The 18,386-nt window shown below is 48.8% G+C and overlaps 1 protein-coding gene across 1 annotated transcript; it reads right to left on the bottom strand.

Moving 5' to 3' along the window:
• Positions 1-6,686: 6,686 nt before the first annotated feature.
• On the bottom strand, positions 6,687-18,103 carry TBX21 (T-box 21). The gene is made up of 6 exons (XM_012660898.1): positions 17,406-18,103; positions 9,423-9,577; positions 8,960-9,081; positions 8,270-8,428; positions 8,082-8,143; positions 6,687-7,877 (listed from the first exon to the last, which is right to left on the bottom strand). The coding sequence occupies exons 1-6, from the start codon at positions 17,894-17,896 to the stop codon at positions 7,259-7,261; spliced, it is 1,608 nt and encodes a 535-aa protein (XP_012516352.1). The 5' UTR covers positions 17,897-18,103; the 3' UTR covers positions 6,687-7,258.
• Positions 18,104-18,386: the final 283 nt, after the last annotated feature.

Genomic DNA, 18,386 nt, shown 5'->3' with positions numbered 1-18,386 from the left:
ATGCCCAGCTAATTTTTTCTATATATTTTTAGTTGTCCAATTAATTTCTTTCTAATTTTAGTAGAGACGGGGTCTCGCTCTTGCTCAAGCTGGTTTCAAACTCCTAAGCTCAAACAATCTGCCCGCCTCGGCCTCCCAGAGAGCCAGGATTACAGGCGTGAGCCACCACGCCCGGCCTCCTCTTGTATTTTTTTCCTGTATTTCTTTGCATCTCTTCTGCTCCTACTCCACAAACTGCATTGTCTGCGTTTTCATCTATTTGGTTTTCCTGTTACACCACGGTTTGTACAACCCAAACTCAAGCACCACCCCAGACTAACTAAAGATTCTCAACCCCAAATTCCTCAAGTATCAACTCTCTTCCAATCAGTCATGATGGGATATGAGGCAGGGCAGGGTCACGTCCTATAACCATGGGCCTTCAGAGGCTTACCCCTGGAGGGCGGAGGGTGTGAGTGGAGTTTTCAGAAAGGAGTATGGTCTAAAGATACAATATCTATTATTTTGTCCAAAAAGGGTGACAGTTCAACTACTCATTTCACTGATGTATAGCTAATAATCCCACATAGTAAGTTACCTCATTCAAAATCCTTACGTTTAAAGACCCCCCACCAAAAACATTCAGGAAACTGTTTAGCATATTAAATGACACAAAAGAAATCTATTAGGAACGAACTGAGATACAAAGATAATAGTCCAGGATGGAGGAATGATAAATGAGATAAGACAAAATTGAAAAGGAAACTAAAATTCAACGGCAGAATTTAAACTCCCAACGGAGGCTCTAAACAGCATAGTCGAACTGGGGGAAACCAAATCAGTGCAGTGAAAGACAGTTTTGATTTGGTGTGTTTGAGCATGATTCAGCCACATATCTATGCCTCGATCTCGCTTTTATTACATAAAGATATTTGTCATGTAAGGATATGAGCATAGGCAGTGTGTTTTTTCAGATGTCTTCTGAAGCAGTTCCCATGTCCCTTTTCCCTATCAGGAAGAACCCCTGGTATAAGTCGCTCAGAGAGGCTGGGCATATATCCAGCTGTTTATAACTCTTGCCATTATTAACTCTTGCAAAATACAATATATTAAAAGAGAGCTGTAACCACAGACACTCCCAAAGGCATTCATGTCATTCATAAGTACAGATATTTGATCTGCTGGATCACTGTCTCCTTAGAAATTAATCTTCAGCTATCCCCAAGTTAATACCCATTACTAAGACAAATTTGGAAATCTCTCCCAGAGGACAGGCTAGAAGGTCAAAAAGAGGGAAAATAAGGTAATAGGAAGAGAAGCAAAGTCAAAGAGATCAAGTCAAAGAATTATGGATGTCCCTGAAAAAGAAATACTAACCGGATGGGAAGTAATCCGAGACAAAATTGAAGAAAATTTTCCAAAATTGAGAGAAAAAAAGAAGAAAGCCAACCCATGAAGGTTGACAAGATTGACCAGGTTCCATTCAAAATCAATGAAGTGTATTTAGGTTAAAATTCATATATTGGTTACTAAAATGATAATGTAGAGATGTTTTAAGTGTATGGAGTCACAGGAGCAAAGAGAACAGTAGAGGGGAAGGAAGCAGACAATAAATCTCAACAAATTTTTGGAAGCTAGAAAGCAGGTGGCGGAGTACATGGTTAAATAACACAGAGCTCAGGAGTTCAAGACCAGCCAGAGCAAGAGCAAGATCCCTCCTCTGCAAAACACAGAAAAATTAGGCAGGCATGGTGGCAAGTACCTGTAATCACAGCTACTCAGGAAGCTGAAGCAGGAGGATCACTTGAGTCCAGGAGTCTGAGGTTGCAGTGAGCTATGATGACACGTGGGTGTCTAGCCTGGGTGACAGAATGACACCCTGTCTCAAAACAACAACAACAACTAAAACCAAACAATAGAGAGTTGTGAGATACAAAATGAGAACGCCTGACATCCATCCGATTAGAGTCCAAAAAGGTAAAATTGAAAAGAATGGAAGAAGCAATGTTTAGAGAAAAAACAACTGAGAATTTTCAGAACTGATGAAAACCATGAATGCAAAGATCCACGAAGCACAACATATCCCAAATATGATAAAGAAAAATAAATTCATGCTTTTTCGCATCATAGTGAATCTGTAGGACATCAAATACAAACAGAAGATCTGCAAAGCAGACAGAAAAGACAGATGACATACAAAGGAATAATAATCAAAGTAGCAGGAGATCTCGCAACAAAATGGAAGTCCAAAGACAGTGTGGTATCACTTACATAAAATGGTAAGAAAAAATACTGTCCATGGAAAATTGCATATTCAGCAAAACTATCACCCAATATTAAGGGGGAAAATAATATTTATAATAAAAAAGCATAGGGAGGAGTTTAGAAAGAAAACTCCTCTAAAAGAACTTATAAAGGATTTACTTAAAGAAGATGGAAAATGATCCCAGAAAAAGAGTTAGAAATACAAAAAAGGAAAGTGTTGGGTGCTGTGCACACCGTCTGGGGGATGGACATACTTGAGGCTCTGGCTTGGGTGGGGCAAAGTCAACATATGTAATCTAAAAATTTGTACCCCTGTAATATGCTGAAATAAAAAAAATATGTATACAAAAAAGGAAAAGTGAACAAAAAGAATGGTAACATAAAGGTAAGTCCAAACAGGCATTATCTCAATAAAATAATAAGGGAGTTCAATTTATGGCAGTTAATAAAAGAAAAAACTGAAATGAGTAAGTTGGGAGGGAAAACAACAGTAAAACAGAAGGGGAAAGATAAGAACTAAAGTGATCTAAAATTGTTCTATTGACCAGAAGGGAGGGAAAAATATTCATCATTAAACATACATATTACAATGTATAGAGACCACTAAAAGAAATAAACTGCAAAAATGTCAAATAAATGTAAGAAAAAAGTAGAATTAATAGGGGAAATCATCCCTAAAAAGACAAGAAACCAGCATGTGAAGTTCTAGCCAGTGCAATAAGATAAGAAAAAGAAATTAGAGGCATAATAATTAGAATGAAGGAAATAAAATGTCATTATTCGAAATAGTATGATTGATTGCAGAGAAAACTCTAAAGAATTTACAGGAAACCACTAAAAAATAATAAGAGAGTTTAGCAGGGTGGCTGGATCTCATGATCAATATACAAAAATCAATTGTAATTATATATACTAGTAACAATTAGGAAACATATATTTTTAAAAGATATTTTTTATACAGAAAAATAGAAATATCTAAGAATAACTTTAACAAAAGAAATACAAGACCTATACCTATAAATTGCAAAACTTTACTGAAGGACCTTAAGGATGACCTAAATAAATAAAGAAATATCCCATGTTCATGCATTAAAAGACAAATATCATTAAGTTATCTCTTCTCTCTCCCAAATTGATCTATAGGTTTAGCCCAACTCCAGTCAAAATCTCAATTAGGTTTTCACTAAAACTCCCAAGTTATTATGTATTGCATATAGAAGAGCAAAGAGCCGGCATAGTCAAGACACTTCAGAAGAAGAAATTTAAAAAAGAAGACTTGCTCTACCAGAAGTAGCATGGCAGACTACTACCATGGCAAAGGAAAGACGATTCAACAAAAACAAACAGGAAAAATTGGTTATCCATGCTGGGGAAAAAAATCAAACAAACATGGATCCTTACCTCACATCATACATAAAAAAGAATTAAATGTCAAATGCAAAAAAAGCCTTCAAATCCTATAGGGGAAAAAACACAGATGAATATCTTTCTGACCTTCAAGCAGGAAAGGGTTTCTTAAATAAGACAAAGAAAAGTACTAACCACAAAATTTAAAACTGTTAAATTTAACTACCTTAAAACTACCAATTTCTGTTTATCAGAAAGAAAATGAAAAATGAGCAATAATCTGGAGGAAGACAATTGCAATATAGATAACCAAATAATGATTGGTGTCAAGAATATATAAAGAATCAGAATCAATGAGAAAAAGACAAATAGACTGATAGAAACATGGGCAAAAGCTATGAACGATCATTTCACAGACATATGGCTAGTGAACATATGAAGAAGCTCAACCTTACTACTGTGAAAGAAAGTTAGAAAGAAACTCAACATGTTTTCTGATACATTATTGGTGGAAGTGAAATTGGTAAAGCAACCTGGCATTCTCTCGTTAAATTGAACATTCACAGACCATAACCACTTCTAGATATATACACTTAAGAAACTTAAGCACTTGTGTACCTGGAATCATGTACAAAAATATTTATAACAAAATTGTTCATAATAACGAAAATTTGGAAACTGTCAGTAGGAAAACAGAAAAGCACATTATAGAAAACATATACATAATGGAACATAATGGAATATCACAAAATGGTAAAAATGTATGAACTACATAGCTACCTGCCACAAATGGATGAAATTTGAAAATAGTGTTAAGTTAAAAATCAAGACTATATATGTATATATTCTTTTGTAAAGTTCAAAACAAATAAAACTATATAACATAGTAGTTAGACTTATATAAAGTGTTAACACCTAATTTTAAAAAGCAAGAAAAGGGTAAACACAAATTTCAGAATAGTGGTTATCTATGAGGGAAAGGCAAGACATGGGAGGGGGGAAATATGGGTAGTTATGATATGATTAGTGCTTTAGCTCTTGAGTTGTGTGGTATTTAGTTTATACATACATTATAGACATATATAGCATACACATACACACACAGTGCATACAGTAAAAGGTACATTTAATAGTGAAGAAATAATAGTAATGAACCTTTATGAGCCAAATAACACAGCATCAAAACATATGCAGCCAGACTTCTGGAAAAAGATGGCAGAGCAAGGCTCCATCACACGTCCCTTCACTTCATATCTAAAGAAGGGAACCAAAATCATCTTTAAATGATGGGAAGTTGTATTATAATTACCAATAACAGTTCCCCAAGAAAGAAAATAGACGTAACAATACCATTAACGTTAGGAAATGACAGCCAAGGGGTAGGGATGAGGGGAGAAATAATCTGAACTCACAGAAAGCAATGTGGCCAAACTTCTAATGTCATTTACAAAATTATGAGCTTCCAAATTCAAAGAGGATGGAGCCAAGTATGTCTCATTTTTTTCTTCTTCTGACTATAAGGTGATGAAATGGCCTCTGAGTAGAGACCAGTAAAGGAGAGGATGTGAATTGTGATCTTTAAAAAAGTTTTCTAGGCTCCACAGCCTGTGACAATGTTCCCGCATTAGAATAGAGCACACCCTGGACTGGGGCAAGGCAAACTTCAACCTCTTAATGTTTCCCATAAATTCCTTTCGTAACTTTCAAGTGTTCTTGCAGGAAATACTCCTTATAGTGAAGAAAAATTTATCTTGAGTTCAGTGAGCCCCTTCACTTCACCTGAGAGTTTTGGGGGTTTTCCTTGTGTGTGTTTGATTTTTTTTTGTATTATTAAATTCTATAAATTGAAAATTCAATATTTTTCATTAAGAAAAAGCATTTTTAGTATGATTCCAATTTTATAAAAGTATTTCTGGGCCAGAGGCAGTGGCTCACACCTGTAATCCCAGCACCCTGGGCCAGGAGTTCAAGACCAGCCTGGGCAACATAGCAAGACCCCATCTCTTAAAAAAAAAAAGTATTTCTGTTTACCTATCTAACCCATCTAATGTTAATGATTTTTTTTTTAAGAGACAGAGTCTTGTTCTGTCACCCAGGCTAGAATATAGTGGGCTCAAACGATCCTTCCACCTCAGCCTCCCAAGTAGCTGGGATTACAGGTGTGAGCCACTGCATACCTGGCCATGATAATTCTTGATGAGTGGTGAGATTTGGGATAATTTATTGCTGTCTTTATACTTTTCTCCATTGCTTGAATTCTTTAAAAGAAGCACGTATCATTTTACAAACACGATGCACGTGTGTATGAAGAGACAGAGATATACTAGAAACAGCGAGAAAATGATACTAACAATAGCTCTCACAGTGAGTGCTTATTGTTTGCCAGGCACTGTTCTTAAACCCTGTACATGTATTAGGTTGAATCATATAAACTTGCCGATATTTTGCTTTCTTGACCTACAAAACTAGCAATTTCACATGGTTCAATTTATATTTACTTCTTTAATCGTCGAACAGCCCTAGAGACGAAGAGGGAGGGCTGCGAGAAATGCACAAGGAAATCAAGTGCCCCCTCTGCTGGAGAGCCCCCACCCCACCCCAGCCCAGCCCTCAGGCCCCTCCTCCCCAGCTCAGGGCGCACACAAAGGCCAAGGGACACTTCTCTGTCCCAAGATGCCTTAAGAGGTGGCATCAACCACCGACCTGCATGCTGAGATAGGACATGTGGCCTTGCTCTAAGTTTATCCTGAGTGAAGACATTCAGGTTTCCAGCAGGTACCCCAGAAATGAGAGCCAACAGAACAGCTTCAGTACCCCAGCAACCCCCAGCTGAGTGCCCCCCATACCCCCCGACGCTGGCACTGAGGCAGAACACACTCAACAGTTTCATGTTTATTTTCGGAAAGTGATGAAGACAAAAGAAATACATCCAGATACCACTCTCTATACAATAAATAGAACTACCACATTCAAAAATAAAAAAGAAAAAGAAAAAAGTGTGCGCACGTGAACACACACACACACGCACACACACACACACACACACACGACTACCATGAACAAGCTCTTGCTTCTTGAGATGTGCGCCACGCCCCCTGTTCTAGCCCCTTCCTCTGAACCCCACTGTCCGAGCAGGTGGAGGCCAGGCCAGCTGCCCAAAGTCACCTGAGTCCTCTCCTGGACCCCGACTGGCTGATGGTTATAAAATCCGTGTATTATTTCTTTTCAGATCAGGGATTAACACACAGGCAAACACAAATGTGGAAAGTTACTCTACAAAGGAAGAGGGCTGAATCTCCTGTTCCCATCTTCCCCACCTGACTCCACCCCCCCGCCAGATGCTAAGACGCTCCTTTGTGTCCAAGACCTTTTCCTTGTCTGTTTTCTGTTCTCTGGCTGTGAACCAACAGCCAGAAGCAGCACCAGGTAAACCACTGTAGTTAGGGCAGAGGAAGGGGCAGGGGACACTCCTGTCACATTTCACTGTGGGCCAGGAAGCAGCAAGTGAACCCCAGAATCCTTCTTGGCCCCCCTCTTCCCCAACCAACCACTGTACGGAGAAGGGACAGAGGGAGCCAGGGCTTCTCAGTCCTGACTCTGTTTCCTAAGTTAGCGGTGTCCTCCAACCTAATAACACTGTTTCTGTTCCTTTCACCACATCATCTCCTCAGTTGGGAAAATAGTTATAAAACTGGCCTTCAGCTTCCTTGTCAAAAGGAGAAGGGGCCCCAGCAGGAGAGGAGCTGTCGCCACTGGAGGGATAGGGGGACACGCGCCTCCTCTTAGAGTCTCCTTCGCCCAGTCCTGAGTCGCTGGACTCTGGCCGGATGGGGGTGATCTCAGTCCACACCGAGGGGGAGCCCTGGTCCTCCAGCCCCCGCCCCTCTGAGGCTCCAGGGCCAGGTTCCATGGGCAGAGTCCGCATGGGGCGGAACCAGCTGGCTGGGCCCATCTTGGGAGGGTACTGGGGGGCCACAGGCCAGCCAGCTCCAGGTGCCAGGACCTCCTGGCCTCGGTAGTAGGACATGGTGGGCCCAGGTGCAGAGGGAAGGAATGCAGGCTTCATGCTGACTGCCCGGAACTCGGCCTCATAGCTGTGGTCCCGGGGGGCCCCCAGCCAGTAGGGCTGGGGAACCACATCCTTGGCCTGGCCTGGAAGGTCAGGGTAGAAACGGCTGGGAACAGGATACTGGTTGGGTAGGAGAGGAGAGTAGTGGTCTCCCCCAAGGAATTGACAGTTGGGTCCAGGCGGGGAAGGGACGCTGGTGTCAACAGATGCATAGATGCTAAAAAACAAGAGGCAAGAAAGCGGGGGTCACCGGCAGAACTGGTCCCCTGTGAGCCCACCTGTTGCACGTCCCTTCCCCGACCCTCCTTCCCTGCCCGGGTCCAGCCCCCAGCACCCTCCCTTCAGGGGCAGGCAGAGGACGTGATCTGGAGTCCCATCTCAGGAGGGACCAAAGGTAAGTTGAAAACCCAGTGGCACTTACGACTCGAAGTTCTCCCGGAATCCTTTGGCAAAAGGGTTGTTATCAATTTTCAGCTGAGTAATCTAGAGAGAGGGGAAACAGAGCCCTCTGAGTCCCAAGTCTAGGGCTCAGAAACTTCTAAAATTCCTCCCGAGGAAGGTGCGGCCTCGCCCTGTCCCCGCCCCGTCCCAGGCTCAGGCTGGCCTCACCTCGGCATTCTGGTAGGCGGTCACCGCGATGAACTGGGTTTCTTGGAAGGTAAAGACATGCGTGTTGGAGGCGTTGCAGGCCGCCTCAGGCTCTCCGTCATTCATCTCCACAATGTGCAGCCGGGGCTGGTACTTATGGAGGGACTGCAGCACGATCATCTGAGGACAAAGCGAGATGGTCGCAGGGGGCGAGGAGGAGGGAGCCAAAGGATCCCCCACCCGCAGCCGGCCCCACGTGAGGCTAGAAAGGACCCTGAGGTCATCTCGTCCAGTCTCCTGCCCTGCACCACGTAGCCTCTTGGCCCCTTTTCTGCCCCCAGATGTCCACAGTAACCCCCGTACTAGCACACACAAGGCTTTTAGGGCAAGGGCACTCGATATAGAGAAAGTCGGCATCCATTTCCTGGGCCCGACGCTGTGCCCGCCATGGTGCACGAGCAACGGCAACCTGGGATTTGGTGAGAAACCCCCAGACTGGCGTAGCCTGAATGTGACGCCCCACCCCGCACTGTCTCCGATTCCACTTCCTCGCATCTCATCTTCCTCCCAAGGTGGGTGGGAAAGAACCAGCGATCAAAAGGGGAAGAAAATGATCCTTACAGAACAGAATAGGTCTTGCAGGACCCCCTGTGGCCTTGGGGGAGTCTCAGACCCAGGCGGTGAGGCCACCTTTGGAGGCACAGGTCCTACCTGGGATGCATTATTGGAGGCCCCCTTGTTGTTCGTGAGCTTTAGCTTCCCAAATGAAACTTCCTGGCGCATCCAGTGGGCTCCAGTGTTGGGGGAATCTGGGTGGACGTACAGGCGGTTTCCTGCGGACGGTGAAGCTCTTTGGCATGCAGCCCCGGGGACAGACCCTGGCGAGGTGGGGCTTTGCCTATTCTGAGGGGACATGTGGAGAAGGATGCAGGGAGAAGACCAGATGGGGCGGGGCAGGGGGAGGCATGGGTGGAGGGAGGTCCAAGCAGAGGACAGGCTAGAGTAGAAAAGAGACAACAAACAAAACAGAAGCCAGAGGAGGGATGGGATGGAGTGGGATGGGGTGGGAGGGGGAATTAAATCCTCAGCGTTGGGGGCAGGGGCCCGAGGGCCCACCAGGGGGCGCCCAGTCTCGGAGAAACGGAGCGGCCACCGCACCCAAGGGCACACGCACCTGGCATGCTGCCCTCCGCCTTTCCACACTGCACCCACTTGCCGCTCTGGTACCGCCAGTGGTGCTGGTCCACCAAGACCACGTCCACGAACATCCTGTAGTGGCTGGTGGGCTCCAGCCCAGCCACCGTAAATGACAGGAAGGGGAACATCCGCCTGGGGAGAACAGAGAGACCTCCAGTAGCCGTCACGTGGCCTGTCACCCCATGCACAAGCGTCGGCGGTGTGCCGGAGCCGGCCCCACCCACTCTCCAGAGCCAACTGGAAAACGTTCAGGGAGTTTGCCAGCCAGTTATTAAACACAACCATAATTAAAAATTAAATTGTATAGACTTACAATCCAATATCTTATTAAAAACCAAGGTAATAAAAACTCAAAAATCATCACTGCCCAATCATTTTACTGCGTTTTACTATGGTCCATGCTCTTGAGGTTATCTGTGTCTACTGCACGCGCACCGTGGAGATACCAGACAATGGTGCTCTGAGCATCTCTTCCCAACCCCATGTTCAATGACATCAAGTTGGTAGCTTGACATCAGTCATAGTAGGAGTAGTTACACCACAGCGATCAGCAAACACTACAAATCAGGGCTTTTTAAATGATCACTTTCAGAGGGTCGGCCGCTAGACATATGCCTGCACCGTTGTCTCTGACCTGAGTTTGCTTCCTAAGAGGTGGCAAAAGTACAAGCTGGCCTTCCACAGGTCCCCCAGCCATCCTCTCCACCGCGGCTCTCCCACGGCTAACACACTCCTAGCCCCAGGGCACCGCCCACAGGCCCTCCCTGCCCATCCTGCTGGGCAGGATGTCTATAGTATGGCCAGCCCCCGTCTTCAGAGAAGTTGCTAACACCCAGAGCAGACAGGGAGCTTCCCATCCGCCCGAAAGAAGGCTCTATCGAACACCGTCCTCATGCTCAAAGTCCTGGTTTCCAGGAATAGTGGAGGAAGTTAGGGGCGGGACTCATCTCCCATTGCACCAGAGTCACAGATTCAGAAAAAGAATCACTCTTGTGCTGTCACCGCTTCCACCCCTCAACCATCACCGTTGTCACTACAATCAGCCCTTCCACCATCACAACCACCATCACTGTAACCACCAGCTCCATCAGCGTCAGCATCACCACAACCACCACCCTACCCTCACCGTCACAACCACCACCAGCCCTGCACCCGCGCCGGTGCCAGCACCGGCTCCAATGGCTTAGCCTTCCTCTTCTAACCCAAGCAGCAACAGCAGAGTTTTCAGAATGGCAGGATCAAACCCTCATCAGAATTGCCTTTCATTCCCACACACTCCCCCTCCTCCTCCCATGAGAAGCCGGTGGAAAGAAAGGCTCTGGTCCATGAGTCAGGAAACCTGGGGGAGGGAGAGTTCCAGGGGCCTAGGAACACTCTGCGGTGGGTTCTAGTCCCCAGAGGTTTCCAGAACAACACCCCTGGTAACCTTGGGAAGATCTCCTAGGAAGGTCTGTCACATTCCTGTCTTCCCAGACTAGCTGGGCTGAGAAAAAGAGACTTAGTACCCTATGGCCTTGGAGAAGTTAATTCTCAAACTAAACCTAGTTTCTTCACCTGTAAATCGAAAGCATAACTCCCGGCCATCTTTCCTCTGAAAGCTGTTAAGAAGTTCGAAAAGATGAGGCCAGGCTTGGTGGCTCACGCCTGTAATCCTAGCACTCTGGGAGGCCAAGGCAGGAGGACTGCTTGAGGTCAGGAGTTCAAAACCAGCCTGAGCAAGAGTGAGACTCCGTCTCTACCAAAAATAGAAAAAATTAGCCAGGCGTGGTGGCTCATGCCTGTAGTCCCAGCTACTCGGGAGACTGAGGCAGGAGGATTGCTTGAGGTCAGGAGTTTGAGGTTGTCATGAGCTAGGCTGAGATCACAGCACTCTTTTTTGGGGGGGTAGGGGGAGTTTGAAAGATGTGAAACTCAGATCCTCTTCCCCCTGTCCCACCTCCATCCCACCCTCTCCCAGTCCCAGAACTATATAGCCCTTTGGCCGGGCTGGAGGACCCTGAGCAGGAATCAGAGCTCTGGTTCCAGGCCCTGGGTTCCAGGAGCTCAGCACACCAACTGACTTAAGAAATCAAAGGTTAGGAATTAGGCCTAGAACAACTGAGGCTGGGAGAAAATTTTTGACACTTTTTTTTTTTAAAGACAGAGTCTTGTTCTGTCCCCCTGGGTAGACTGCCGTGGTGTCATCGTAGCTCACTGCAATCTCAAACTCCTGGGCTCAAGGAATCCTCCCACCTCAGCTTCCCGAGTAGCTGGGACTACAGGCGCAGGCCACCACACCCAGCTAATTTTTCTATTTTTAGTAGAGATGGAGTCTCACTCTTGCTCAGGCTGGTCTTGAACCCCCGAGCTCAAGTGATCCTCCTGCCTCCGCCTCCCACAGTGTTACGATTACAGGCATGAGGCACCAAGCCCGGCCTCTTTTTTGTTTTTTTGTAGCCAGCTCACCCAGCTACAATTTTTGTTTTTCCACAAAAAATTTTAAAATATTAGGCAGGCGAGGCCAGGCACGGTGGCTCACGCCTGTAATCCTAACACTCTGGGAGGCTGAGGCGGGAGGATTGCTTGAGCTCAGGAGTTCGAGACCAGCCTGAGCAAGAGTGAGACCCCGTCTCTACCAAAAAGAAAGGAAAAAAAAACCCAGCTGGGCGTTGCATCATGCAACTGTAGTCTCAGCTACTCAGGAGGCTAAAGCAGAAGGCTCTCTCGAGCCCAGGAGTTGGAGGTTGCAGTGAGCTACAATGATGCCACTGCTCTCTACCCAGGGCGACAGAGTGAGACTGTGTCACAACAAAAACAAACAAGGCAACTGAATACTCCTCCTCACAACCTCTCACCCCTCAAAAATATAAATAAAAAATTTTAAAAATTATAAAATTTTAGAAAAAAAGAAAAAGGAAAGAAAAGAAATTTAAAAAATAAAAAAATTAGCCAGGCATGGTGGTATGTACCTGGGGTCCCAGCTACTCAGAGGCTGAGGCAGGAGGATCGCGTGAGCCCAGGAGTTTGAGATTATAGTGAGCCATGATAGTGCCACTGCAATCCAAGCTGGGTGACAGAGTGAGACCCCGTCTCTTAAAAAAAGAAGAAGAAACGGAGGCTCGGAGAGGTTAAGTGACTGCCTCTTGGTGGGAGAGCAGAGGCAGGGTCTTCTGACTGCAGCGCACATGCTGTGGTCTCCATCCCTCTATCCTGCTTCTATCACTAGCAGAGGGTAACGGAGAAGACACGGCAAAAGGACAGGCAAAAGGGAGAGGGGAAGAGAGGTCTCAGTTTCTCCCTAAAAGTCTGGAATCACCACCAGCTGGAATCCAAAAATAGCCCCTGATTTACATGACACTTTTCTGGGAAGGAACCGGGAGTGGAGATGGGGTCTGGTGCCAAACTGAGGCCCCCCAAAAAACTGCTTACCGTCCCACCCTCAGAAGAAAGAGTCCAAGACCCCAAATTCCGCTGCTGCCCCTAAGGACCTACCAGTGTTGAGATGATTCGCAGGGTCATCGCACCCGCCCAGATCCTGAGCAGCCGGCACTGGCTCCACTTCACCATGATGAAGTATGAATTAAAATAACAAGGAGAGGCCCGGGCAGTGGCTAATCCCAGCACTTGGGAGGCCCAGGTGAGAGGATCTCTTGAGCTCAGGAATTTGAGACCAGCCTGAGCAAAAGTGAGACCCCTTCTCTACTAAAAATAGAAAAAGTATTATTTTTTTCCTCAGTTCCAGAATGCAAAAATAGAAAACTTAGCCAGGTGTGGTGCTGTGCGCTTGTGATCCCAACTCCTCAGGAGGCCGAGGCAGGAGAATTGCTTAAGCCCAGGAGTGAACTAGGCTGATGCCATGGCACTCTAGCCCAGGTGACAGAGTGACTCCGTCTCAAAAAAATAAATAAATAAAAGATAACAAAGAGATAGTTTTTGTCAGTCATGTTGGCAAAAATGTTTAAAAATTGATAATAACAAGCTGGATGCAATGGCTTAAGCCTCTAGTCCCAGCTCCTTGGGAGGCCGGGATGAGAGGGTCGCTTAAGGCCAGGAGTGTGAGACCAACCTGGCAACATAGTGAGACCCCAAAGGAAAAATTCATAATATTTACTGCCGACGAGGCTATGGGAAATGGGTCCTCTCCCCTTGTAGATTACTGGTGGGAGTGAAAATTGGTCCCACCGTTTAGGAGGGTATTCTGGCATCGTACCCACCAAAATACAAAATGTGCTCAGACATCACGGGATGTCCCCCTCCCGCCCCTCCTACCAACCTCAGATCCCCTTATTAGAGTCAGGCGGCCACTGGCGAACAGCACACAAAAAGCAAAGCTGTTTTCACCTGCCCCAAGAGAAATGGAGCCAGTCAGCCCTAATAGAAAGCAGGCTTAAGCCCCAGAAAAAATTTTTTAAAGATCTAAAAAGTTCTGAGTTGGGAATGTGGATAAGGGAAAATCATAATGGCTATGAGGGTATCGAGGACTGTGTGGGACTGAAATTGTTGTTTTACCAACCCCTAACTTCACACACACAAATCCAAATGCGAATTGAGCTACTTAACAACACAGCTACCCAAAGTTATCTTAATTATAATAATCAACCAATCACACCCAGAAAAGTGGGGATTGCCAGCAATTAATACACACCCACACACCCACAGAGACAAGGGCCTCTGTTTTCCTCCACTGGGAAAGTCTACCATCGACTGTTACATACTCGCAGCACACATACAGGCCATGCAGAAACCCTAGCACACGTCTGTGTGGGGCACTATCGGGCTGCCCCAAAACTCCACAGACACGTGAACATAGACATCAAAGTCTCCTACAGGGCCAATCCGGCTTTATTTCTCAGCACCCCTCTCCCGGTCCCATGTGGTCGGCCTTGATCAGTCGCTGGACCCAGGAATCACTGCCCTGCTCCCCACTGCATTCCTACCCCTGGGGGAGAGTGGGCCTTCGGGGCTGGTCCGCCCCAGGGATGGGTCTAGGGTGGGTGGGAAAGGTAGGATCTGAGAAGGAGTGAGTCAGCACAAGGCGAAAGGCTGCAGGGCTGTGAGTGGGCCTGGCATGGAAGAATTTTTCAAAGAGGAAGAAAGCTGTGGGAGATGTGGTTGGTGGTGGGCTGGCCTGTCCCTCCGTGGGCTACAGGACTCCACAGAGGGACAGACCAGCCCTCCAAAGCAGGTGGGGAGAAAGGAAGCTGTTCTCTGAGCCCAAAAGTCTGTCATGAGAGGAAATGGCCATGGACTTCCCAGATCACTGGAGCCCAAACTGAGAAGATATAGAGGTGATTCCTGGCCCGTGGGACTGAATTGGAGGCCCCTGTGTCCTCTGTCCCCTCCACCCCAGCCTGGGGCCCTTGAGGCCTGATCCATGAAGGGCACCAAAGGAAATGGTGAGGAGCCACTGCCCCCTTCCAACAGGGACACTAAATGCCCAAAGTAGCCACTTAGGATGGATCAAAAAGCGTGAGGATTGTAAAACACACAGACACGCACACACATTTATGAAACAATCAAGGAAACTCGATGATATTGAGGAATTTTTTTTTTAGGTTTGCTAGCGGTATTGTGTTTATTTTTTTAAAAAAGCCAATTTTACAAATGCAGAGGGAAATATTTAAGGGTGAATAATGTCTAGAACTTACTTACTAATTACTGCACTATTAAAGTAGTTGCAGGCAGGAGAGGCGGAAGTGAGTGAGGATAAAGAGGAAACAAGGTCGGACCGTACTGACAGCTGTTGACTGGCGCTGGGCATCCCATGAGTACAAATTCCACTCTAAACAAAAGTGGACATTTTTCTGTCCATTTCTATATGTAGTGGCATTTTTCATAATAAAAAATGTAAGTGTATGGATCCAAAAGGGAGACAACAAAACTTGGCAAGTGAGAATTATTCAGCAAGAACGTGAAGGGAAAGAGGCCGTGGGAGTAGAGACGGCGACACACACTTCGAGAATCACACCCTGAAGTGCCTCCCTAAACAGCCTACAGGCAGGCGGGCAGCCCGCCCAGCAATGGCCACTCCCCGAAGTTCTGATGGATGCTCCATCCACCCCATCCCTCAAGGCTGGAGGGGCAGAGGCCTGGCAGCAGGCTGGGGAGAGACCCCAGCCAGGCCCCAGGGTGGGAAGGCCTCTTGACCACACGGTCAAGTGGAGGGTTAGAAGGCTCCACTTGAAGGACCACAAGCCATGGATGTCCCCGCACCTCGCCTGTAAAATGGGGAGACTGCTTGGCCTACCTAACGCACCGCTCAATAATGGAAGTGAAAGCACTCTGAACGCATCGGGGCCTTCAGAGAGTGTGGGTGGCTGTTTATACTGGTGGACGTGCAGGGCCGGAGAAAGAAACCCAGGCAGTTACCATCTGGGCTCTGGTGCCCACTCTACCAGTGATGAGTGTGCTGTGTGACCTCAGAACAGTCTCTGGCTATCTCTGGGCCTGTTTCCCTGCGGGTGCAGTGAGAGCGTTGGGCAGGGTCTTTTGGGTTCCTTCCAATTCAGACACGCTGAGTCCAGAAGCCTGGGCTGTGCCTGGGTATGCCCAGAGGGGGACTAGGATTGGGGGCAGCAGAGAGGAATTATCAGAAGGCTTAGGAGAGGAAGGCGGAGACACAAAAGAACGTGCCAATTTCCCTGGGTTCATCCCAGGGGAAGAGGAAGAGCTTAGCAGCTTGAAGCCAGTTGCAGTTGGCGGACAGGTCCCTCAATCCTAGGCTATCCCACAGAGATCGTCTGGTGGGAAGAATGCTCCAGCAATGCCCAGACTGAATGCCAATCCCCGGAGCCCAGCATGGCCTGCCCCCACCCCTGCCTCTGCCCCAAGCCCCACACTTGGTATGAATTCTTCAACACCTCCCTGACCTCAGACCCACCATCCCCGGGCCACCCATGACACAGCTCCTCCACACAGAGGTCCTTGCTGGTCCCCTGCCCACACAGGCCCCACTGGGAGGAGAGGGTGCGTGCTCACTCTCACACACCAGACACAGGCAGGGCCACTCAGGGTGTTGCTTACTAAACAAATACCACACAAATCTCAAGTTTCTCGTTCTCTCCTCAGACAGGAGGCTCTATCCGGAAGCAGCACCCTCAACCCCAAACTCTACCGCTCAAGCCCTGGGAGACCCTGAGCCATGGAGCCACGGAGCCCCTGTTCCCAACTTCCCCTGGCTGGACCGCAAATACCTGGACAGAGGTGTGGGCAGGTTCTCAGGGGACCAGCCTCAAAGGGAGCAATGCAGAGCTGGCCACCAGCTCAGAGCCCTGGGCGAGCTTCACTCGCTCAGGCCCCAGGGCATTTGTGCCTGGAAAGGACCTGTGCCCCCCACAAGCTTTACTCCCCGCCACCCTCTTCAACATGCACACACCAGACATACGATCTCAAAGACAGACCGGAAAGGAAACTTGGCTACTGCTTCTCCGTGTCACCAAATCCAGTCTACCCCCCCACACACCAAAGCTGACCTGAGCACAACAGCAGCAAACGGGCGGGGGAGGGGGGCACAGGGAGCCCGAGAGATCAGGGGCCAGGTTCTTGTCCCCCACATTGCAAGACTCTGCCCTCCCTTCCAGTTTCCTATACATGGGGCTAAGAGGCCTTCTGCCCCGTCAGACGCAGAACACACGTTTCCCGCAGGCCACGGCGACCCCTCTCAGGCAGAGAGCGGGACAGGGGTACACGTAATTCTGGGGGAAGCCATAGGCGCCCTCGCCCTAAGCCAAGGTGACTTTTCATCGCGCCCACGCTCATCTGTCTCTCTTCTGAGTTCTCCGGCTGTCGGTGTAACACCCTGGGCACAAACAACCCTCCAGAGCTCCCCTGTCCTCACTGAAACCCCACCGCCTCCTAAGGCTCAAGCCAAAATTGTGGGGGACACGGAGTCATTAGCAATGTCTAGCCAGAAAAAAGAAAAGAAGTCCTTGTTCCGGGCGCGGGCACCGACGCTCCCACTGGTCGGCGGCGCCTCACTCACCGGCCCTGCTTGGTGATGATCATCTCCGTCTGGTGCTGATTAAACTTGGACCACAACAGGTGGTTGTTGAGCGCGACTCTCAGCTTCCCGGACACCTCCAGCCCCGCGGGCAGCGCATAGTCCTCGCGCGGCCCCGGGTAGAGCCCGGCGCGCGGGTCCGGGGCCGCGTAGCCATCCCCGGGCGGGAAGCCCTCGGCGCCCGCCGGCGGCGGGAAGGGCTCGCCCGCCCCGGGGAAGCCGGCCGCCTGGGGCCGGGGCGGGTAAGTGTAGGCTCCGAGGAAGCGGCCCGGAGGGGCGGGCACCAGGGCACCCCCGGCGTAGGACGCCCCCAGGCTGCCGCCCCCGCGACGGTCGGCTGCGTCCTGCGCGCCTGGTTCTGGGTAGAAGTAGCGGTGCTGCGGGTCGGCGCCAGGCGCCCGGCCCTCGTCGCTCGCCGGCATCGGCTCGGTGCCCGTCAGCATGTCTCCGCAGCTGGGCTCCACGATGCCCATCCGGGGCGGGCTGGCACCTTCCCGCAGCCGTCGAGGACCGGCCCCTCTCCGTGCGGGGCAGGCGAGAGGGTCGCGTGGGCTGGGGGCGGGGGGGGCGCGGGGGCCCCCGAGGGAGGGGTAGGGACCCCACCGGAGCCCGGGCTAGGACGCCTGGCTCCTGCGCCCGCGTTTGACTGGTGCGCGGCAGCTCCCGGGCTCCCTCTCTAGCGGGCCGCTGTCACTAGCGTCGCGGCGCTTTGCTGTGGCTTTATGAAGCTCTCCGTGTCCCCCAAGCCCGCCACCTCAGCCCCGCCCCGCCTCAGCCCGCCCCCTCGCGGCTAATACGAAGCAAATTCTACGTTGTTGGCGAAGACTGGAGGGCCCCCCACGGTGGAGACCACAGAGTCCCGCGAGCGCCCGCGCGCCCTGTAGTTCACGCTTAAAGACCTCGCCTTCTGGGAACGTCAACCCTGCCACCTGAAACGCCGCCCCATTTCTCTGCCCTGGACCC

This window comes from Propithecus coquereli, unplaced genomic scaffold (genome assembly GCF_000956105.1).
Source record: "Propithecus coquereli isolate 6110/MARCELLA unplaced genomic scaffold, Pcoq_1.0 Scaffold119, whole genome shotgun sequence".
Lineage (NCBI taxonomy): Eukaryota > Metazoa > Chordata > Mammalia > Primates > Indriidae > Propithecus > Propithecus coquereli.
This window is presented reverse-complemented; position numbering and strand designations above follow the sequence as displayed.